A 24539-nucleotide genomic window follows, 5' to 3' on the forward strand; every position below is an offset into this window, starting at 1 on the left:
ATCTTTTGATCTGCAATGGTGTCTAACTTGCAATACACGCAAGCACAGTGGTGTGGCACCAGGCTTTCGGGAGTAACCAACCAATATCTAATTAGAACGGGTGACCAAGAGCCTGAGACTATATGGACTGGCAACCAAGGGTGAAACCAAATACTGCTGTTCTAAACAACATGAAAAGTATCAATAAAACAACCCCTAATGAGATTCTGCTATAGTCATTCATCAGTGCTTCACAAAGCCACCATCAGAAAAGCCTCCTCCTGCAGCAGATGGAAACAAATAGAGACCCATAGCCAGACATTAGGCAGAGAGTGAAAGACCTTAGAACACTCAGCCCTAAATGGGATGTCCCCATCAAATCCCTCTGGGCTCAGCGAACTCTGTAAAAAAGCAAAAAATGAGTGTAAGAGCCGGTGTCTTCACCAAGAAAATAAGAACTTCTTTTTTTATTTAAATATTTATTTATTACAATTTATTCACTTTGTATCCCACTGCATCCCCTTCCCTCATCTCCCAGTCCCATCCACCCTTCCTCTTCTCCCCAAATATCCTTTCCCTAGTCCCCTGAGAAGAGAGAGCCTCCTCCCCTTCTATCTGACTCTAGGTTACCAGGTCTCATCAAGATTGGCTGCATTATGTCCCTCTGTGGCCTAGCAAGGCTGCACCCCACAGGGGGAGATGATTAAAGAGGCAGCCACTGAGTTCATATCAGAGACAGTCCCTCTACTCCTTAATAGGGTGCCCACTTGGAAACAGAGCAACCAATGGGCTGATACTCCTTAGTTGGAGTATCTGTGTCTGCAGGCCCTCCTGGGCCCAGGTGTTTGGGCTCTGTTGTTCTTGTGGAGTTCCTGTCCCCTCCAAGTCTTTCTATCTCCCTCTTCTTCCATAAGGTTTCCTGAACTCTGCTCAAAGTTTGGCCATGAGTCTCAATATCTCCTTCGATACCCTGGTGGGTAGGTCTTTCAGAGGTCCTCTCTGGAAGGCTCCTCTCTTGTTTCTTGACTTCTCTCGCTTCTTATGTCTATCCTGTTTGCCTTTCTGACTGAGGATTAAGAGTCTTCTCTAGGGTCCTCCTTGTCTTTTACCTTCTTTTGGGCTATAGATTTTATCCTATATGTATCCTATATTATATGACTAAAACCCATTTATAAGTGAGTATATATTATATGTGTCTTTCTACTTCTGAGTTACCTTACTCAGGATGATATTTTCTAGTTTCCACCATTTGCCTGCAAATTTCATGATTTCCTTGTTTGTAATTGCTGAGTAGTATTCCATTGTGTAAATGTACCACAATTTCTGTATCCATTCTTCTGTTGAGGGACATCTAGGCTATTTCCAGATTTTGGCTATTAGGAATAAAGGTGCCAATACCATGGTTGATCAAATGTCCTTATTGAATGGAGGGACATCTTTTGAGTATATGCTTAGGAGTGGTATAGCTGGATCTTGCACAAGTCTGTCCTAGGTCCTTTGTGCTCTCTCTCTCTCTCTCTCTCTCTCTCTCTCTCTCTCTCTCTCTCTCTCATTTCTCTGCTATTTCATATTCCTCTTTTGAGGATTCTCTGTTTAGCTCTGTACTCCATTTTTTAATTGGATTACTTGATTTGTTGCTTTTTAAATTCTTGAATTCTTTATATATTCTAGATATTAACCCTCTCTCAGATGTAGGGTTAGTGAAGACCCTTTCCCAGTCTGTAGGCTGTTGTTTTGTTCTGATGAGAGTGCTCTTTGCTTTACAGAAGCTTTTCAGTTTCATGAGGTCCCATTTATTGATTGTTGATTTTAGAGCCTGTACTGTTGTATTTTGTTCAGGAAGTTGTCTCCTGTGCCAATGATGTCAAGGCTCTTCACTTTTTCTTCTAACAGGTTTAGTGTGTCTGGTTTTCTGTTAACGTCTTTGATCTTTAGACTTTGGACTTTAGTTTTATGCAGGGTGATAAATATGGATCCTTTAGCATTTTTCTACATGTAGACATCCAATTAGACCAGTGCTGTTTGTTGAAGATGCTGTCTTTTTTCCATTGTATGGTTTTGGTTTCTTTGTCAAAAATCCAGTATCCATATGTACATGGGGTTATTTCTGGGTCTTCTATTAGATTCCATTGATCCACCATTCTGTTTCTATGCCAGTACTGTGCAGGTTTTATTACTGTTGCTCTTCTGGAAACAACCCAGGTGTCCTCTAAAAGACTCTACCCAGTTATGTTTCTAAGCAGATGCTGAGACACATAGCCAAACTTTGGTTAGAGTTCAAAGAATCTAATGTAAGAAGGAGATATAGAAAGACTTGGAGAGGAAAGGAGTTCCACAAGGAGACCAGCAGAACCAAAACATTGGTCTTTGCAGAGACTGATATTCCAGTCTAAGGATTATGCATGGAGAGAACCTAGAACTCCCGCTCAGATGTAGCCCATGTAAGGGGAACAAGGACTGTCTCTGATATGAACTCAGTGTCTGGGTCTTTGATCACTTCCCCATGTGGGAAGCAACCTTCCCAGGCTACAGAGGACTACAATGCAACCAGTCCTGATGAGACCTGATATGCTAGGGTCAGATAGAAAAGGAGGAGGACCTCCCTTGTCTGTGGACTAGGGGAGGGCCATAGGAGGAGAAGAGGGAGGGAGGGTGGAACTAGGAGGAGATGGGGGAGGGAGCTATAGTAGGATACAAAGAGAATAAATTGTAATTAATAAAAAAAGGAAAAAATCAGAAGAAATATGAAGGAGGAGTAGGCATTTTGAATTGAAATACATTTAAGTATATGGGGATTCTAATTATTCTGGGACCTTCAAAATAATAAAACTCTTAGAGTACAAGTATAAAAATAATATAAATAATATTTCTTATAAATAATAATAGGAAGAATTGAAAATTCTGTATTATAAATTCAAATGTATAATTAATTATTATAGTCATTGTTTGGGATTATGTAGTCACAATATTTAAAACATGTTGTTTAAGTACAAGGAGTGAATCTACTGATAGAATAGTGGAAAATGTGTTAATGATGAGAGAATATGGGGTATATGAAATTGTGAGGAATCTATTGATTTTAAATCTTTCAAGACTTGTTTTGAGATTAGAAAACTTAATTAGTTCAATTAAGCAACATATGTTGTAATTATTCCTGATGGCCTTTCTGCAGTGACTGTTGTAGGATTTATTATTGGGTATAATGTTTATATCAAAATTATCTGTAGTGGTAGCAGGTTGTTTAGATAGGCTTTTCAAAATGTGTAGTTTTAGGAAAATAGAAGAAGTCTAAGTTCATAGGTAACATTTTCTCATCAACACTTGTGACTGACTGAGGGAAGTTCACAGAAGCCAAATAAGACTGCAGTGTCATGGCAGGTTGACATCACAGATGATGGTCTAATCTTGAGAACAGTAATGACTGGAATTAAGGAAAACTATCTGGAGTTATGGACAAGATCAAAAGTTGTTTCAGTGCTATACATACCCAACACAAGCAATTGAGGTTTTTGTTTTGTTTTGTTTTGTTTTGTTTTTTGAGACAGGATGTCTTAGTGTAGCCTTGGCTGTCCTGGACTCCCTTTGTAGAACAATTATTTTCTAACATATTTGGAGAATACAAAAATAAGAGTTATATCATTTAACCTTACTTACGATTCATTTTTTTTTTCTCATGGCATGCTCTTAAGATGAGTAAAGGATTTTATTTTTTAACTTTTATTAATTACACTTTATTCACTTTGTACCCCCCATAACCCCTCTTTCCTCACCTCCTAATCCCACCTTTCCTCCCCCTTCTTCACACATGCCCCTCCCCAAGTCCACTGATAGGGTAGGGGATGTCCCCCTCTCCTTTCTTCTGATCCTAGTCTATCAGATCACATCAGGAGTGGCTGCCTTGTCATCTTCTGTGGCCTGGTAAGGCTGCCTTCCCCTCAGGGGGGAGGTGATCAAAGAGCAGGCCAATTAGTTTATATCAGAAGCTATCCCTCTTCCCATTACTATGGAACCCACTTAGACACTGAACTACCATGGGCTACATCTGTGCAGGGGTTCTAGGTTATCTCCATGCATGGTACTTGGATGGAGTATGAGTCTCTAGAAAGACCCCTGTATTCAAATTTTTTTTTTCGGTTCTGTTGCTCTCCTTGTGGAGCTTCTGCCCTCTCCAGATCTTACTATTTCCCAATTTTTTCACAAGATTCCATGCACTCTGCCCAAGGCTCTGCCTTGCAGACTATCAAAGCAGATGCTGAGACTTATGGCCAACTGTTGAGTAAAAGATTTTAAATTGTTTCAAGTTGAATAATATGTATTTTTTTAAATATATTCTTACATGTTTAATGCTAAAGTTGTTCTTTTTTGTTTCCAGCTGCTAACAAATAGTTGGTTATGTCCTCTTTTAATATAATGTGCTATGAATACAAAGAATGAATAATGAACTGAATGTAAGAAGTGTAAAAATTTGAAGACTATTCTAATATCCGTCCACTTAGTGTCACACATCTGTATTTGTAGCCATATGCGAGGCATTTAGTTTTCACAGACCTCTTTTAATTTGAATTTAACACCACTGTAATCTTCTCTATGCTTGTATAACTTTTTATATGTCTCTGATATCATATAATGATAGTTTATCATGAAGTATGCTAGCATCAAATCAATATGAATATAATTTACATATGTATATAAACATCAAGCAACTTTTTACATAGATTGATACTGATGAGTACTATATTTTAATTTCAGATGAGAAAAATGCAATAGTGGAGAACAAAAGAGATTTCCCCAAATTGGCAATCACTGATTGACCACATTTAAACTAAAAATGAGGTAAACATTGATGAATTGAATATGCTTATTTCTAACATCATGTTTTATGATGAGCTTCACCTTAGATTCTACTGCTCAACTTTCTCAAGTTCTGTTCAATTTCATTTTTAGTCTTCTTCCTGGTTTATAATCTGAAAGGTGATGGCATATGAAGTAATAAACCAGAGTTCTGTGACCACATTCATCTTGGTGGGCTTCTCAGAGTATCCAAAGCTCCAAATACCCCTCTTCCTCCTATTCTTGACCATCTACTCAGTGACATTGATGGGGAACCTGGGCATACTTGTGGTTGTAAGGATCAATCCCACACTTCTCACACCCATGTACTTTTTCTTCAGCCATCTTTCATTTTTGGATATATGTTATTCTAGTGTTTTTACACCCAAACTGTTGCAGATCTTGGTTACGGAAGACAGAACCATTTCTTTCAAAGGATGCATGACACAATTTTTCTTTATTTGTACATTTGTGATTACAGAAATGTTCATGTTAGCAGTGATGGCCTATGACAGGTTTGTGGCTGTTTGTAATCCCTTACTCTACACAGTTGTGATGCCTCATAAGTTCTGTGCTCTTTTAGTAGCTGTGACTTACATGTTGGGTGGACTGTGTGCTGTGATACTCATATATACTCTTTTGCAGCTATCATACTATGAATATGGCATCATCAATCACTTTGGTTGTGAGTACTCTGCCGTCATCTCTGTATCTTGCTCTGACTCCTCCTTTAGGCAGATGACATGCTTAATCATTTCTATATTTAGTGAGTCTTCGAGTGTTCTGATTTTTTTTTGAGTTAATTTTGTATCCAACCACTTTGCAGAAGTTGTTTATCTGCTGTAGGAATTCCCTGGTAGAATTTTTGGGGACACTCATGTACATTATCATATCATCTGCAAATAGCGATACTTTGACTTTTTCCTTCTGAACTGAATCCCCTTGATCTCCTTTAATTTCTTATCCTCTAGCAAGGCCTTCAATCACTATGTTGATGAGATATGGAAAGAATGGGCAGCCTTGCCTTATCCCTGATTTCAGTAGGATTGATTTAAGTTTCTCTCCATTGAGTTTGATGTTAGCTATAGGCTTGCTGTATATTGCCTTTACCATATTTAGGTAAGTGCCTTGTATCCCTGATCTCTCCAGGACTTTAAACATAAATGAATGTTAGATTTTATCAAATGCTTTTTTGGGCATTTAAGATTATCTAAGATTATCATGTGGTTTTTTTTCTTTCAGTTTCTTTATTTGGTGGATTGTGTTGATGGATTTCCATATATTGAATCATTCCTGCATACCTGGGATGAAACCTACCTGGTCATAGTGGATGATATTGTTGATGTGTTCTTGGATTCACTTTGCGAGTATTTTGTTGACTACTTTCGCATGAATGTTCATAAGGGAGACTGGCCTGAAATTCTATTTCTTTGTTCCATCTTTGTGAGATTGGCTTCATATTATGAGTTCAGCAATGTTCCTTCTGTTTCTATTTTGTTGAATAGTTTGAATACTATTGGTATTAGCTCTTCTTTTAAGGTCTGGTAGGATTCTGTGCTGAAACCATTTGGTCCTGGGCTCTTTTAGGATTGGAGACTTTTGATGACAGCTTCTATATCGTTGGGGATATAGGACTATATAATTTATTTATCTCATCTCAATTCAGCTTTGGTAAGTGGACTCTATCAAGAAAATGGTCCATTTCATTTAGATTTTCAAACTTTGTTGCATATAGGCTTTTGAAGTAATACTCCCCACTCTTCCCCTTTCAACTCCTCCCAGATCCTCACTGCAACCTCCTACCTACCCAGTGTTTCTCTAAATATCACCCTGTTTCCACACAGGAGCTTCCAAACCCCCATCACTGAGCCTGACTATGTTCTTGAAGCCTAGGTTATAAAACATGACCTTCTTTCTTTCCCTTACCCCCATGTCTGTCTTCTCATCAGCTGCCAAGAGTTGCAGCTTGCCTGCCATGTAGCTTTTCTCTCAAATTCTACTAGAATTTTCCTTACTTCTAAGTCTATTTTTAGATTATTTTTTAATTAAATTTTTATTTTTTATTAATTACAGTTTATTCACTTTATATCCCAACTGTAGCCCCCTCCTTCATTCCCTCAGAATCCCACTCTCCCTCCCTCATCTCCACTCCTCTCTCCAAGTCCATTGATAGGGGAGGTACTCTTCCTCTTCCATTTGACCTTAGCTTATCAGGTCTCATCTGGACTGGCTGTATTGTCCTCCTCTGTGGCCAGGCAAGGCTGCTCTCCCCTTGGGGGATGTGGTCAAAGAGCCAGCCACTGAATTTATGCCAGAGAAAGAGTCCCTGTTCCCCTTACTAGGGTAATCACTTACTGAGCTCCCATGGTATATATTCAGGTATAAGCAGACACTACACATATAATATAGGATAAACCTACAAAAATATCTGTATACCTAAAGGAGGTGAGCTAGAAGGAGGATCCTGGGTAAGATGCTCTATTCTCAGTCAGAAAGGCAAACAGGATGGACATTGGAAGAAGAAGAAAAGAGGATAGGAACCTACCACAAAGGCCCTCTGAAAGATTCCACTCAGCATTGTATGAAAGCAGAGGCTGAGACTCATGACCAAACTTTGGGCAGAGTGTAGGCAATCTTAGGAAAGAAGGGGGAAAAAGTAAGACCTGGAGAGTACAGGAGCTATCCAGGATAGCAACAGAACCAAAAAATCTGGGTCCAGGGGTCTTTTCTGAAACTGATAGAGAAACTTTTTAAATCTGCAATTGTCTTAGAATGCTCTACACATCAATTTTCAAAGAGAAGAAAACCCTACTGCTCCTGAGTAGGCATACCTGATATAGAGGGCTATCCCTAGAAGAAAGGGAGTTCTCATCCACATGTCACCAGGAGTTCACCATGTCCTCATTCTGACAGTGGTTATTGTTTAAGAAGGATACGTTTTCTTTTTTTGAAAATACATTTTTCACCTAATATATCCTATTTTGGGTTGCCCCTCTCCGTAGTTTTCCTAGTTCCTGCCCACCTACCAGCTCATCTGAATCTACTCCATTTCTGTCTCTATCCTGGAGCCTAGCATAATCCTCATCAGAAGGTTTCTTTCAACAGCTGATAGGACCAGATGAAGAAACCCACAGCCAAACTTTAGGTGGAATTGGGGAATCCCTAGAAGTAGATGAGGAAGGAATGAAGGAGCCAAAGGCTTCAAGGACACCATAAGACTGTATCACCCAGAATCAACTAGCCAGGCCTTATCTGGACTCACAGAGACTGAATTGACAATTAAGGAGCCAGTATGGGTTTGCCTTAGGTTGTCTGCATATAAGTTATGTTTGTGTTGCTTGGGACTCCCAACAGTGGGGGCTGGGGACTGTCTCTGACTCTTTTGCCTGTTTTGGGACCCTTTTCCTCCTACTGGGTTGCCTCATCCAGCCTTGATATGAGGGTATGCTCCTGGTCTTATTATAAATTGTCATGCTATGTTTGATTGATGTTCCTGGAAGGCCTGCTCATTTCTGAATAGAAACACAGAAAGAGTGGATCTGGGTAGAGGGACAGGTCATTATATATTTGGGTTTTTGAGACATAGTTTCTCTGTGTAGTCTTAAAGATTGTTGCCTATAAAAAGACTGCAAAATCCTCCAGCTCATGGTATTTTCACAACAGTGTTTGAACTGAAATACTACTAACTAAGAAAACTAATGAAGGTGCTTATTTCATTAAGTAAGGGAAAGAAAATTTGTTTGGTCAATGCATCAGGACACAGAAACAATGACATCATGGTAGTAGCAATTATTTATGAGCATAATCCCCCAAAAGAAAAAGTATGTGGCCATTATCACATGTATATCACAGCTATGTGACATATCCAGTAAGAAAAATCATCGCATGGCACTTCATGCATTGACCAGTCTACCTCTAGTGTGTATGTATATATAAGTGTGTGTGTGTGTGTGTGTCCTTTGAGTGTTATGTGAAGGACTAATGTTCTTTTCAGTTTCAATGAATTTAGTAGTTTGAAACACTGTCTCTCATTCATCAGGCTAGAGCTTATAGATTGGATAAACTGGATGGACTTCCCATGATCCTCTTGTTTCTACTCCAGTTCTGACATGTACTCAGTGGCTGGAGGGGCATAAGGGGGAAGGAAAGAGGGAGGGAGTTACAGCAGAGATAAAAAATGAATAAATTATAATAAATAATAACAATAAAGAAAAATTTAAACTTAAAAGATAACAAAAACAATAGGTTTTTGAGAGTGACATATTCTGTTAATCAAAATATGTCATTAGCAATTATAGAGATTTTTATTTAATATAAAATTATTAAAATGAAAAACTTTATAAAAGCATTTTCCTTTCATTAATTATACAGTTCTAAAATGAGATGAATTCTCTATCATCTGTCACACTCTTCATAACTATGAATCCTAAGAAGGACAGGGTCTCAAATTTGCTTTTCTTTTTGCAAAACAAGAAGTACAATGGGGTATACCAAGAGAAGAGAGCATCTTAATCTGTATGTGTGCAGTGGGAATGAGCCAAACTATTATGACCAAAAAAAAAAAAGGACCAAAAAGCAAAAAGGACATATCATTTCTAATACATTCTTTCCTAACTGCATGCACTGTGAAAGAGAAAACTTATCATTGTTTATTTTATATTATATGACTAATATCCACTTATCAGTGAGTATATACCATATGTGTCTTTCTGCTTCTGGGTTACCTCACTCAGGATAATCTTTTATAGGATAAACATACTAAAATCTGTAGCTCTAAAGAAGCTAAAATCAACGTGGACCCTAGGGAAGATACTTTAGTCTCATTCAGAAGAGCAAACAGGATAGACATCGGAAATAGGAGAAGACAAGGAACTGGACAGGAGCCTTTCCACAGAGGAACCCTGAAAGACTCTGTCTACCAGGGTATCAAAGAAGTTACTGAGACTCATAACCAAACTTCAGCCAGAGTGCTGGAATTCTTATGGAAGAAGAGGGAGATAGAAAGACTCAGAGGAGTCAGGATCTCCAAAAGGAGAACAATAGAGCAAAAATACCTGGGTCCAGGAGGCTGCAAGGACTGATACTCCAACCAAAGATCATGCATGGAAAGGATCTAGACCCCTGTTCAAAGGAAGCCCAATAGCTGCTCATTTTCCAAGTGAGTTCCCTAGTAAGGGATGCAGGGACTGTCTCTGGCATGAACCCAGGGGTACAGCCTTTCCAGGGCACAGAGGAAGATGATGCAGCCAGCCTTGATGATACCTGATAAGCTAGGGTCAGATAGAAGTTGAGGTCCTCCCCTATCAGAGGATTAGGAAAAGGGCATAGGGGAAGAAGAGGGAGGTTGGATGGGACTGGGAGGAGAGGAGGGAGGGTGCTGCGGGGGGGTGATACTAAATGAATAAATTGTAATAAATAAGCATATAAATAAAATTAAATTTAAAAGCTTATTATTGACCAAAAAAAAAACACACAGTGGGAATAATAAATAACAATAGTCCTTTCTCATGCCATTTTAGTTTTTACTTTATTTGTAAGGTCGTTTGCAACAGAGTCTTCCACATGGCCCTTCTCTGGCCACTATTTGCACTTTGTAACTTCTAAAAAGCACCACTGTCTCTTTGCATGTCCCATCTAGGTTCTTCTTGTTATTTTGTTTATCTTCTGAGTTGGCATTCCTGTAACTTTCAATTAACCTTTTATTTCCTGTGTCACCTCTGGGAATCTATTGGGTCCTTTCAAAATACCCTCACTATGCTATTGCAGTTGTGCTATAGACTTGGTTAACTAATAATGAGAGCCACCCAGGCAGTTAAGTAAATTGAATATTAGAGTATACTATAGCTTTAGTTAATATCCAACCAGTCAGGTAGGGGTCACCATTTATATTTTGTGTATAGACTAATTGGTTATAATCAAGTTATTTCCTTTATGCTTAAAACCGATATGCTTTACTATAAATGAAATACTAATGTATTATTTTTCTTTTTTATGAAAAAATATATGCTACAAAAGCCTTGCTTTACTATTTAAAATACGTTGACTGGACATTTGTTGTATTTATGTATACTATTCAATAATAGCACACTATAATGCTATCAATCTCTGAACAGAGATGAAAACCCCATTCACGTTTACTGGGTTTTTAAATTAATTAATTAAATTTACCTCTTGGTCAGAGTCCCCTCCTTACTCCCATGCCAACCCTCCCTCCTGCATAATCAGACATCCCAGCACATCTCTCCACGTGAGGGCTGAGTTCATCTTTTTCCCTGTGATTTGGTAGGGAAGTCCCACCAGCAGGCAAGATAGTCCATGTCAGAGATATCCCCCACTCTCTGACTAGTGGGCCCACATGAAGCCTAATATGCCCACTGGGCTTATGTTCTTGGGTCTGTGCATCATAGAATGTCTATCCTGTACTGTATTACTAAAATCCACTTATAAGTAAGTGTATACCAAGTGTGTCTTTCTGGGTCTGTGTTACCTCACTCAGGATGATCTTTTCAAGTTCCATCCATTTGCCTGCAAGTTTCATGATTGCCTTGTTTTTATTGGACAAATAGTATTCCATTGTATAAATGTACCACAATTTCTTTACCCATTCTTTGGTTGAGGGACATCTAGGTTATTACCAGCTTCTGGCTATTATGAATAAAGCTGCTATGAACATGGTTGAGCAAATGTCCTTGTTGTATGGTGGAGAATCTTTTGGGTGCATGCCCAGGAGTGGTATAGCTGTATCTTGAGATAGCAGCACTATTTCTAATTATCTGAGAAAGCACTGGATTGATTTCCACAGTGGCTGCACATGTTTGCAATCCCACCAGTAATAGAGGTGTTTTCCCCTTTCTCCACATCCTTGCCAACATGTACTGTCACTTTTTTTTTGTCTTAGCCATTCTGACAGGTATAAGATGAAATATCAGAGTCCTTTTGATTTACATTTCCCTGATGACTAAATCTGCTAGAGGAGAAAGTAAGAGACTTGAACTCATTGGCATAAAAGACAACTTCCTGAATAGAACACCAACAGCTCAGGCTCTAAGATCTACAATTAATACATGGGACCTCTTGAAATTGAAAAGCTTTTGTAAAGCAATGGACACTATCAATAGAACAAAATGGCAGTCTACAGATTGGAAAAGGATATTCACCTACCCTATATATGACAGTGGGCTAATACCCAGAATATATAAAGAACTCCAAAAATTAAACACCAACAAACCAAATAATCCAATTAAAATATGAGATGTAGAACTAAGCAGAGAATTCTCAGCAGAGGAATTTCAAATGGTGGAGAAGCACTTAAAGCTCACTGTTTTTGATTACCAGAACCGTAGTCATAACTGCTACAGAGATGCTAATAGTATCAGGTCTTCAGTGTGAGAGAAAAAAGAGAAGTCAGGGATGAAAGTTAGAACTTTACGTGCAAAATAACTACCTATCATGGGGAATTTGCTGATCCAAGTAAGACAACTGAAGAGAAACTGATAACAAATTACCCTTTGTCCAGTATGTAATTTCAAACACAAGAGAAATATTTAATCCAAGGTAAAATATACTATGATTAAATAGAAAGAAAATTTTGTTAACATTTATAATTAAGCAAGATACGTTACTTTTGCAAGGTATATAGCTTTATTTATTCGATATCTGTTTTTTAATGGGAACTGTTTATTCAAAATGAAAAGACAAGTAAAAATTTCATAAACTAAATGCGTCAATGATAATAGTAACACAGGCTGGGTGTCTGAAGCAGGTATCTTTTGTTTCTGTTAATTCACTTAGTTACTAATTACTGACTGGAATGTTATGGATATAAGTAGGGTAATACACCTGAAGGCTGCAAAAAAATTAACAAAACTCATTTTCACTCTCAAACATTCACTTTGAGGTCATCAATTTTATTTATTGGATATATTGAAACTAGAAGAAACATTGAGGGATCTTAGGTGTAAAAACGTTGCTGAGCCCAATTGTATCACATTTATCAAGAAAGGTGCTAAAGGACCCTCTCTGCAAAATTAAAATGATTAATTACTTAATGTTTGTTTGTTTAGAGTGAAGACTAAGACCAGTGATTGCTTTCATTACACCCAATTCTCAGTAGTAAATATTTCAAAACCCAAGGGAATCTATATTGATATATTTTAATAGAATAGTCTACCCATTTTGAGATGTGAAACAGAATTTCATCCAGGCCACTTGCTAATACTGATTGCCTTCTTCAGAGCCCCCATCACATCCTTATTTCCTAAACTGTAGATGAGTGGGTTTAACATAGGAATCACAACTGTATAGAAAAGAGACGCTATTTTGGCCGTGTCCATGGAGTAACTTGAGCTGGGTCTGAAATACATGAAAAGCAGTGTTCCATGAAAGATGGCCACAGCTATGAGGTGGGAGGCACATGTGGAAAATGCTTTGCATCTGCCCTCAGCAGATTTCATTCTGCAGATGGTAACTATGATGTAGCATTAGGAGAGAAGTACAGTGACAATGCTGCACCCTACCACACAACCAATGAACATGAACATCACTATTTCATTGATGAATGTGTCTGAGCAGGAGAGGGCCAGCAAGGGTGGAATGTCACAGAAAAAGTGGTTGATGACATTTGAATTGCAGAAAGACAGTCGGAATGTGCAACATGTGTGGATTGCTGAATCCACCAAGCCTACCATATAGGCAACAGCCACATACTGCATACAGACTTTCTTGGACATTGCAGTTGTATAGAGCAATGGATTGCAGATGGCAACATAATGGTCATAGGCCATGATAGCCAGCATGAGACATTCTACATCTACAAAGACCCCAAAAAATACATTTGTACAGCACATAAATTATAAGCAATCCTCTTCTGTTCAGACAAGAAATCAGCCAGAAGCTTGGGAGAGACCGTGGAAGAGTAGATGTCACAGATGGACAGATTACTCAGGAAATAGTACATGGGTGTGTGCAGATTGGGGTCCTGCTGTATCAGCAAGACCATCCCTAGATTAGCAATGAGAGTTAGACCATAAATGAGGAAGAAGAACACAAAGAGCCCCTGTTTTACATCCTGCCTGCCAGAAAGTCCTAAGAAGACAAAGTCAGTAAATACAGTGAAGTTCTCAAGTGTCATTGTTCTCATCTGGAAACCCTAGGATTTCAATAAAGAAAGGGAAATTGACAGTTTTAGTTTCTTACATTCATAGTCAAACTCAGTCCTTTCTTCTTAATAAAATTAAAAATTGACAAAATCACTAGTGCCATAAGAAATGTTTCTGACTCAGGGTCAAACTATGAGGGTATTTATTGTATCTATATATCTATATGGCTCTATTTAGAAAATGTAGCACATATTTATTCAAATGTATTCATGTCATTTCTAAGCAAACAATATGGCACTATGAGAAGTTGTGCCCTTTCTTTTTCATTGGTTAGAATGTGGATATTTTCAGAAACACTGGCAGTGTTTTTGCTGTCAACTTCTGATAAAAACGGATACTTCAGATAGGAATTATTATTTTTTATTCATAAAAAACATTGCTATGTCTTCTGAAGTGAATAAGTATAACCAAGTAGGGGTACTGAAAGTAGCCCATTCTTACCCTTCATCCTCGAAACTTATCAAGCATAAATCAATATGACAGAGGTATTAGTAGGCATAACATACACAGAGTTTACTGAAAACCCTCAAGTTCATGTCTATTTTCAATAAGAAGATTATGTTTGCTATGCTGTTGACCTAAGAGCTGAGATAACGTTGCTGGAAAGTAGACAGAGAGATCTGCAGGAGCAGAAATCCTGAGCACAAACACTGCACAGTATGAGAGGTAAAACCCTCCCTAATCTCAGAGATGCTGCTAACTGAGGTGGTAAAAACTCTAGGAAAACAGATCATCAACTAGCTGAGTCCTAATCAAGCAGAACCGTGGTACCCTGCACACCCTCACAGCACATGTGGACAGCTGTTGAGAAAGCAATCCCATGCTCGTTGCCTCATCATTTCAGATTTGTGTCTGAGCAGTGCGCCTTCCTAAGTATCCAAAAGTTGTTACAATGCTGTATTATTTTTTCTTTATTTCCATTTATACATATACGTACACATGTATATAGCCAGTGTTTCTGATAATATCCACATTCTAACCTACACAAAAGAAGGGTCCAACCTTCTTAGAGTGCTATGTTGTTTGCTTAGAAATCATGTGAATAAATTTGGATATATAACATACATGCATACAAATTTAAAAATATCATGTAAATCACAGATTTCTAAAACTTGGATAAATTGTTTTAAGTATCCTTCCCAATATAAAGATCTTTAAAAATAATGATTTTATATAATGTATTTCGAATACTTAACATACATAAAATTACATGTTTGCTATTAAAATAAGTGATATTTGCCCCCTTCCCAAATCCATCTTAATACTTTTGGTTCCGATGTTATTTTGTATAAACATTAAAATGCTTATTATTTTAAGCAGACATTTGCCTTGTTTTATTTCTACTTCCATACAGGTATTCAGTGCAAATGAAAACAGAGTGGTTAAAAGAAATCTGTAATGTGTATGAGAAAGAGCAAAGGTGTCTGTACCTGGCCCAGGACTAGAGATGCTAGCGAATGTAGCTCTGTCAGCACCTAGACTCAGCACTCTCTCTGGAGTCACCTGAGTTATAAGTCTCTTCCTGGTCCCTAAGTGCTTAAGACTCGGTCTCTTAGGAATAAGAGGAATTTACAATATCAAGGTTTAACATCGTGTATTCCATACAATCAGGGTTATTGAAATGCATTCCTATTATCAATTTAAAAAAATTCCTATTTGTTAATTCCCCAAATTAGCATTAGCAAAATGACTCCAAGTGATTTCGCATTCATCACAGCCTGTTCTTTCTCAGAGTTCTTCCACACTCTCTGGGCTCTGGCATTTATTCTCTCTCTAGAGGCCTAAGATTGAAATTATCTGCAGCTGGCAAAGAGCTCCCCTCAGAACCGACATGAAGCACATAGTTTGTGGCTATGGAGTATCTGAGTCAATCCCACATCCAGTACCTGGGATAAAAACTAAAACATGGTTATATCCACAACAATGAGATACTTTAACTTTGGAAAAAGTAAAGCATTCTAACATTTTTAAAACCTTTTATTTCAATTAATTTTTTTTTTATTTTGGATATAGGGTCTTCCTTACTAAGTAAGCTAGTTTGGATGAAAGTTATTAGGTAATTCAAGCTGACCTTGAATTTTTGGCATTCCTTTTGACTCTGACTGCCCAGTAATAAGTGTCATTCTCACCATGATGTGCCCAACATTAAACTGCCAAAACACTTTGATTGGAATATTTTGAAAATACTACATCCTGAATAGTTGTTGATGTCTTTCCACAGGGTATACATACATCAAAGAGCTTTTATTGAAATACTGAAAGGCTATTCACTAATCCTACATGTATTTTTACATGTATTTATGCTTTTTACATGTATTTGTGTATGTGTGTGTGTTGCAAGTCATTGCATATGTGTCTATGAGTAAACATGATCATGTAGATACCAGAATGGCATTCTTCAATCACCGCCTGTTTATCTTGGTATGAACTGTCAAACCCACCAAGCTACATGACCAAAGGCATGCTACCTTATAAAATAGCTACATGAAGAAAAGCCCACTACCTCATATTGTTTGTTCTCTTCCTAGCCAATCTAAGACAGTCACTCCAAGCCCTCTCTCAGATAGTAATATTTACCCCCTCACACACACACCTTGCCACCTTTTTTTTTTCTTTTCATTGCTAGAGCCCTTAAAACTTCCATGTATCAGGAGGGCATCAGCCCTTGTTGACTCTGCCTGATTCAGAGGAAGCCCTCCCACTTTTTTCTCAGAATAATAATTTTTGTGTGTATGTGTGCTGAGAATTTTGGGTCACTTCATTATTATGGACTCAAATTTGTTTAAAAGACCCCTGACACAATTCCTGTACTTCTTTGACGATCCAGCTCCTGCTTTTTTCACCCAACAATGGCTAATTGTTGAGTTTTTCTCTTATTAGTCATCCCAAACACTCCCAGTGACTACCTTTGTTGTAAGTGTTGTAGGGCCTCACCTTGGAAGCTCTGCTCCAGCTGCTGGGAAAGTTTCCCCAAGGCAAGTGTAACAACTCAACTCTGCCAGGCGGGTATTTGCCACAGCTAAAGTTTTATATTCCTAATCTGTCAGGAGGAGTTATCCCCAGTGAAAACTCTGCTTTGGCAAAAGGATTATAGCTCTGTTCTAAAGGTGTCTTGGCAATTGTCAGTAGGAATACCTGCCAACTGCTGGGAAAGCCTACCCTGCCACTTGAGTTGACATGAACAGTCAATGTTTGATATTCTGGCAACCCTGCTCTGTTTTGTGGGATCTAAAAAATGGACCCAAACATGGTGTTCACCTGCCACAGTGGAGTTCTCTGAGCAACCTTTTAAGCTCATTCTTCTTGGTTTTGAGGCAGGCAATTCTCTCCAGAACCTGGCAGTTAATCACGGAAATCTAGATTAACTACATTTTGCATCCTTAATATCCTGCCAACAGGTATCTGAATTTTCATAGACATTCTTTCCTACTTCTGTTGAAAGAATCATGGAGAGCCCCTGCAGAAGAACTGTAATCCAGAGCATGGCTACTCTGGCTAGTTGTTTTTAGTACACAACTCTAATTCCAAACAATGTAATCTATATAAGCAGCCATGTTTGAAAATGACTTCTAATTGAGGGGCAGACAAAGCGATGAGTCAGAGAAATATTTGACAGAAAGAGTTGGAGATTCTTATGAATGGCAAAGAGAAGAGAGAGGAAGAAGAGGTGACTTAAGAAGGCAGTACAGAGAAAGAGAGGAATAAAGCAGTTTTACGGAGACAGTTTTACAGAGACAGGTTGCAGAGAGAACAAGCTGGACACAGGTGAAGATAGATTGAGCCAGAGAAAGAGAATGAGCCAGAAGATTAGAACAGAATACCAGAGTTAGTTTGAAGCCAAGCAAAGCAATTCAGTCAAAAGCTAAGTTTGAATCAGAGAGCATGGAAGAGTTTTGATCCATAATAGCTGAGTTGAGCCAGCCGGCCAGAGTTCAGAAAAGAACTAGAAAGGGTGAGCTTATTCAGCAGTAAGTCTTTGAGATGACAATTACATCAGGCCAGTAAATGTTAGTTTTACAATGCATCCTCTTTCTACGACTTCCTCCTCAAAGTTCAAGACTGCCCTTTCAGCAATGTCTTTGAAATTCACCTCAGACTGATTGCCTCTTTCAGTGGGGACTTCCACCTCCATCCCTACTGCTTCCCTTCCCTTCTCTTCCCTTGACAACATCAAGTGACTCAAACTCACATTTTACATTAATTCCTCTAGATTTGTGCATCTCACTCAAGATTAGCCGTTATACCCCTTAGCTAATCAAATAGATAGACACCTAACAACTTCTTTAATACCAATGCCATTAATGGAGACTTGTACAATTTCTGTGAATGCATATGCAGCTGGAGAGAGATCCTTATGTGGAACATGGAATTAATAAAGAAACATTTTTGTTTTCTTTAACTAGGTTAGCTCCCAATAGAAGTGACATAGAAGGACTATGATTTATTTTATAAACCTAAAACACTGGCATTGAGTAGGTACCAACCCTTTAAGCTATTTTGTTATCTCCCAGCTACACATCCCAAGTTACTTGCCAATAAGTTGTCCTGTCTGGGTTGCTTCTGTTGCATCAGTCCTCATGGCCATGTGCTCATTGTCCATCATGCACCATGGCAACTCCTTTCTCTCCTGCTTCCAAAGCCCCGGAACCTAAGCCCAACCTACCTCTCCTCTGCCCAGTCACAGCTTCAGCATCTTTATTAACCAATCAGAAATAATTGGGGAGCATTTCTTTTCAGAGCACTGAAATCAGCATCTGAAAACATAGTGCACAAGGTCCTCCTCCAACACCTATGTCTCCACCTTCTCCTACATTCACTCGAAGCCTTTCTTTTATACTTCCTATTTTCCATCTCACATCCTATTACTCATCAAAACTTCTGCCAGTTGCCTCTGCTCTCTCTAGCCCTGAATCCAAATACCCTGCCTTTGACCCTGCTGATATACCCCCTCCTTTGCCTTCTGTTAGCATTTCTCTTTAAATCCTGGCACAGTGGGAAGGAATCAGTGCTCATATGCAGCTCACAAAAGCCCCATCCTGGCTTCTCCAACTTACTTTCCTAAATCCAGATACTTTTCCTGGCCTGTGCTTTCAACAGCCTTATCTTCTCCCAGTTGTTCCTCCTTATCTCCTTGTGTCCAGTTCCCTTCCTTGGCCAAGACTCCAAATCAGGCACAACTTTTACTTTATACCCTAGGAATTTTGCCATAGACACCTCTGTACCTCTACTGTCTCCTGCTACCAAAGAGACTACAACAGCCAGCTCTTAACCTGCCTCATTCTCTCACACACCTTTTCTGTTACCCCCCTTTCATTATCAAAACCAAGGTGTGGAACACCACCTCCCCCATTTTGATCTCATACCATAAAACCATTACTATCAGAATTCACCTTCTGTTTATCTGTATTTCCAGACCACAATGTTCTCTGCCACTATCTATTTTCTGCATAATGAACCCAATCATTAAGACCTTCCTATCAAAAGACCTTCTCAGGGCCATCTCCTCTCCCTTCAATACCCTCATATTGGCTGAAAATTTTATCTTAGTTTGGGTTTTATTCCTATGAAAAAACATTCATGCCACAGCAGTTCTTATAAAGAAAAACGTTTAATTCAAGCTGGCTTACAGTTTCTGTTATCATGGTAGAAAACATGGCATCCTTTGCCATGGCTTCTCTGCTCATCACTGAATCTAACAAACTAATCTTGGGAATTCCACTGACTATGTACTCCCATAACCCTCTTCTCACCTATAAAAGACTCTATTCTCTGCTTTCCTACACCCTGTTTCTGCAAAACTCTCTCATTGAAAACACTTTTCTCTCCTTTCAGATCTGTCCACCACTAAACCTTTCCACTCTACTCTTTCCCAACACCTTTCACTTATGCACTGAAACCCTAGATGTCTTATGCCTCACCCTACACACATACAGAAGGTTATTTGACTACTTCTGAACTTATGTTCTACACAGATGGAAGCTCTTTCCTTCAGAAAGGCCACCATATTGTTGGCTAGGCCTTAGTGTCTGATGTCTCCTGACCCACCAAGCCTGATTTTTTTTTATAACCAGATGTGACCAGAAGTCAATTTTTCACAAATGTCTACTGTCAAATGTTTCAAATATCACCTGATTTGCATTAATAACTTTTCTGGCTGCATTGAAGCATTCCCTACAACCAACAAGATGCCAACAATCATAATAAATATTTTAATAATTAATATTATCTCCTAATTTAGAATCCCCCCCATTCTAATCTGATAACAGCCTTGAATTCACCTAACAAAATACCTAAGTTCTTACCTGAGCCCCATAGATTCCCTGGTAATTCTATATCTCTTACCACCCTCAATCTTTTAGAAAGGCAGAACACACTAATAGAATACTTAAAGAAACCCTGACTAAACTTTGTCTCCGACTCCATTTATTTAAGCACACTCTTCCTCCTCCTAGCATCCTTCACTTCTAAAATATGCCACCAAACCACATGGTCTCCCCACTTTCGAACCCATGCTTAGGCATCCCTTCTCACTCATGTCTTGCCCTCCTATAACTGAAGAACTCTTATTTCCTCTCTTACAAACTATTCAGTCATTTATCTGGACATATTCTAACACCTTCTCTCCATACCACTTCCTGCTTGCCCACTACAACCTGGAGATAGCATTCTTTTGGCCCCTCCCAATCAGTCAAATCCAAGTGGCAGGGTCCCTATACCATGGTGCTTACTACTGCAACCACAGTTAGACTCAGAAATCCCATATTGGGTTCACATGTCCTGTCAAACCCTTTATTTTGCTTTCTTCCCACACCATTTATCTGTCACACTCCACATTCTCACCCTCACTTACAGGGCCTCAGGAAAACCTGTCTTTCATTGCTCCCTATTCCCAAGCAAGATCTTTCTCTTTCCATTTCTATTTCTCCTCCACTTACATAATAGCCAGTATACCTGGCAGTTCCAAGTAAAAGAAGCCCTCACTGGCCAAAAGGATTCTAGTTCTGTCCCACTACTGGATGCAGTATCCCAGTAACAATCCCCATCTAGCTCTGCTCTATTTCAAAATCCCCAAGCATCATGCCTCCTTGACCTTTGATCAAACTTACATACCCTGAATGGAGGGGAGGTCCCTACCATTCCTGTAGAGTTCATTGGACATGCAGTATTGGACTCTATTTAGGCTCCTTTAAGCTATTTAAGAAAATCAATAAATAACTTCTAATATACAACAGATCCATGGGAGAGCAGATGGGCCACTGCGGTCTTGGGTAAACTTTACAGCATTTAGTCCACACCTGCAGGCACAATTAAGATCTACTCCTAACTGGTCCCTAGACTCTGCTATTTGTACAGACATCTACACTCCGAACAGGTGCTGCACCCACAAAGATCTCTGATACAATCAAATTACACCGACCTCACCACCTACCTCTGTACTCTCCCATTTCCCCAGTTTGCCCCTTGGGTCCAGATCATCCAAGAAGCTCAACTTCACCAATTCCTCTCATGACAGATGCTCCTGTTTTCTTTGTTCTTCCTTACAATGCCTCCTCTTAGCTGCAAGCCCAATTGAGAACAATGCTGCTACCTCTTCTCCCTTAGGGACAAATGCCTATCTCCTCTCAGCCATCCAGGTCCCTGTGTAGGAACTAGAATCTGTGAACTTATCTATGTCTACCAAGAAAACTTGGCTATTTTCCTTCTCTTTCTCCTACTGCTTAGTATCATCCCTGCTCTCAAGAGGTCTGCTTTTCAGCTCTCAGGAAGACTTCTCATGGAAGGCCGATCTGGTATAATGGGAGTCGGAGTCTCTCTAACTGTATAACTCCAAACATGAACAGACATTGCTTTCTTGCAATGGTCATCCCTAACTAATTCTACATGGACTGACCAGAGTTCTGCTGGCTTTTCTCAAGAACTTTCTACCTGTCATGCTGGATCTCATCTTAACCATCATTTTGATAGGCACATTCTGTGGTGCCCTTGGACCCTTGGTTCCCACTGCCCATAATTTTGAAACCAAGATATAGTTTGCTCTAGACTCCACCACTGGGTCTTTTGCTCCCTTCAATGATAATTTAATTTCCTAGGTCAGGTCTCCTTGTAGCACTACTGAGCCTTAGATCTGTGACATAGAAAAATGAGGTACCTGCTTATTTTCCCAGGGAAGAATGCTGCTGTCATATCAATGAATCTGATTTGTTTGAAAAAAAAAAAATGTTAACAAGTTAACCAAACTATTGAACAAGCTTTTCTTTTTAAATTTTTCATCAATTACACTTTATTCATTCTGCATCCCCCCATAGGCCCCTCCCTCCTCCCCTCCCAATCCCACCCTCCTTCCTCCCTCTGCTTGCATGCCACTCCCCAAGTCCACTAATAGGGGAGGTTCTCCTCTCCTTTCTGATCTTAGTCTGTCAGTTCTCATCAGGAGTGGCTGCATTGTCCTCTACTATGGCCTGATAAGGCTGCTCCCCCTCAGAGGGAGGTGATCAAAGAGCAGGCCAATCAGATTATGTCAGAGGCAGTCCCTCTTCACATTACTATGTAACCCAATTGGACTCTGAACTGCCCTGGGCTACGTCTGTGCAGGGGTTCTGGGTTATCTCCATGGTTATCTCCATAGTCCTTGGTTGGAGTATGAGTCTCTGGGAAGTTCCCTGTGTTCAAATTTTCTTGTTCTGTTGCTCTCCTTGTGGAGACCCTGTCCTCTCCAGCTCTTACTATTTCCCAGTTCTTACATAAAATTCCATTCACTCTGCCCAACAGTTGCCCATCAGGCTCAACATCTGCTTTGATAGTCTGAAGGGCAGAGGCTTTCAGAGGCCCTCTGTGGTAGGCTCCTAGGTTGTTTCCTGTTTTCTTCTTCTTCTGATGTCCATCCCCTTTGCCTTTCCGGATGGGGATTGGACATTTTAGTTAGGGACCTCTCCCTTGCTTAGTTTCTTTAGATGCACAGGTTTTAGTGGGTTTGTCCTATGTTGTATGTCTATATGAGTGAGTATATACCATGTGTGTCTTTTTGCTTCTGGGACAACTCACTCAGGATGATCCTTTCCAGATCGCACCATTTACCTGCGAATTTCATGATTTCCTTATTTTTCATTGCTGAGTAACATTCCATTGTGTAGATGTACCACAATTTCTGCATCCATTCTTCAGTTGAGGGGCATCTGGGTTGTTTCCAGCTTCTGGCTATTACAAATAAAGCTGCTACAAACATGGTTGAGCAAATGTCCTTTTTGTGTACTTGAGCCTCTTTTGGATATATGCCCAGTAGTGGTATGGCTGGATCTTGAGGAAGCGCTATTCCTAGTTGTCTGAGAAAGCGCCAGATTGATTTCCAGAGTGGTTGTACAAGTTTACATTCCCACCAGCAGTCGAGAAGGGTTCCCTTTTCTCCACAACCTCTCCAGCACGTGTTGTCACTTGAGTTTTTGATCTTGGCCATTCTCATGGGTGTAAGATGAAATCTCAGGGTTGTTTTGATTTGCATTTCCCTAATGGCTAGTGAGGTTGAGCGTTTCTTTAAGTGCTTCTCTGCCATTCGGTATTCTTCTCCAGAGAATTCTCTGTTTAGCTCTGTTCCCCATTTTTTAAGTGGATTACTTGGTTTGCTGCTTTTCAGCTTCTTTAGTTCTTTATATATACTGGATATGAGTCCTCTGTCAGATAAAGGGTTGGTGAAGATTCTTTCCCAATCTGTAGGCAGTCGCTTTGTTTTGATGACAGTGTCCTTTGCTTTGCAGAAGCTTTTCAGTTTCATGAGGTCCCATTTATTGGTTGTTGCTCTTAAAGCCTGTGCTGTTGGTGTTCTGTTCAGGAAGTTTTCCCTGTACCAATGAGTTCTAGGGTATTTCCCACTTTTTTTTCAAGCCGATTTAATGTGTCTGGTTTTATGTTGAGGTCTTTGATCCACTTGGACTTCAGTTTTGTGCAGGGTGATAAGTATAGATCTATTTTCATTTTCTACATGTAGACATCCAGTTGGACCAGCACCATTTGTTGAAGATGCTATCTTTTTTCCATTGTATGGTTTTGGCGTCTTTGTCAAAGATCAGGTGACCATAAGTGTGTGGGTTTATTTCTGGGTCCTCTGTTCGGTTCCATTGATCCACCATTCTGTTTCTATGCCAGTACCATGCAGTTTTTAAAACTGTTGCTCTATAGTACAACTTAAGATCAGGGATGGAGATACCTCCAGAAGATCTTTTATTGTAGAGGATTGTTTTAGCAATTCTGGGTTTCTTGTTATTCCATATGAAGTTGAGAATTTTTCTTTCCAGGTCTGTAAAGAATTGTGTTGGTAATTTGATGGGCATTGCATTGAATCTGTAGATTGCTTTTGGTAAGATGGCCATTTTTACTATGTTAATCCTACCAAGCCATGAGCACGGGAGATCTTTCCATCTTCTCATATCTTCTTCTAATTCTTTCTTCAGAGATTTGAAATTTTTTTCATACAAGTCTTTGACTTCCTTGGTTAGAGTTACTCCGAGGTACCTTATGTCATTTGTGGCTATTGTGAAGGGTGTTGTTTCCTTAATTTCTTTCTCAGCCCTTTTGTCTTTT

At 39.3% G+C, this 24539-nt stretch overlaps 1 protein-coding gene and 1 pseudogene across 1 annotated transcript; one reads left to right on the forward strand and one right to left on the reverse strand.

Moving 5' to 3' along the window:
- Positions 1-4953: 4953 nt before the first annotated feature.
- LOC110542502 (olfactory receptor 1165-like) lies at positions 4954-5607 on the forward strand. The gene has a single exon (XM_021629074.1). The coding sequence runs from the start codon at positions 4954-4956 to the stop codon at positions 5605-5607; it is 654 nt and encodes a 217-aa protein (XP_021484749.1).
- Positions 5608-13004: 7397 nt separating this feature from the next.
- LOC110542505 (olfactory receptor-like protein OLF2) lies at positions 13005-13939 on the reverse strand (annotated as a pseudogene).
- Positions 13940-24539: the final 10600 nt, after the last annotated feature.

Source organism: Meriones unguiculatus, chromosome 21 (genome assembly GCF_030254825.1).
Source record: "Meriones unguiculatus strain TT.TT164.6M chromosome 21, Bangor_MerUng_6.1, whole genome shotgun sequence".
NCBI lineage: Eukaryota > Metazoa > Chordata > Mammalia > Rodentia > Muridae > Meriones > Meriones unguiculatus.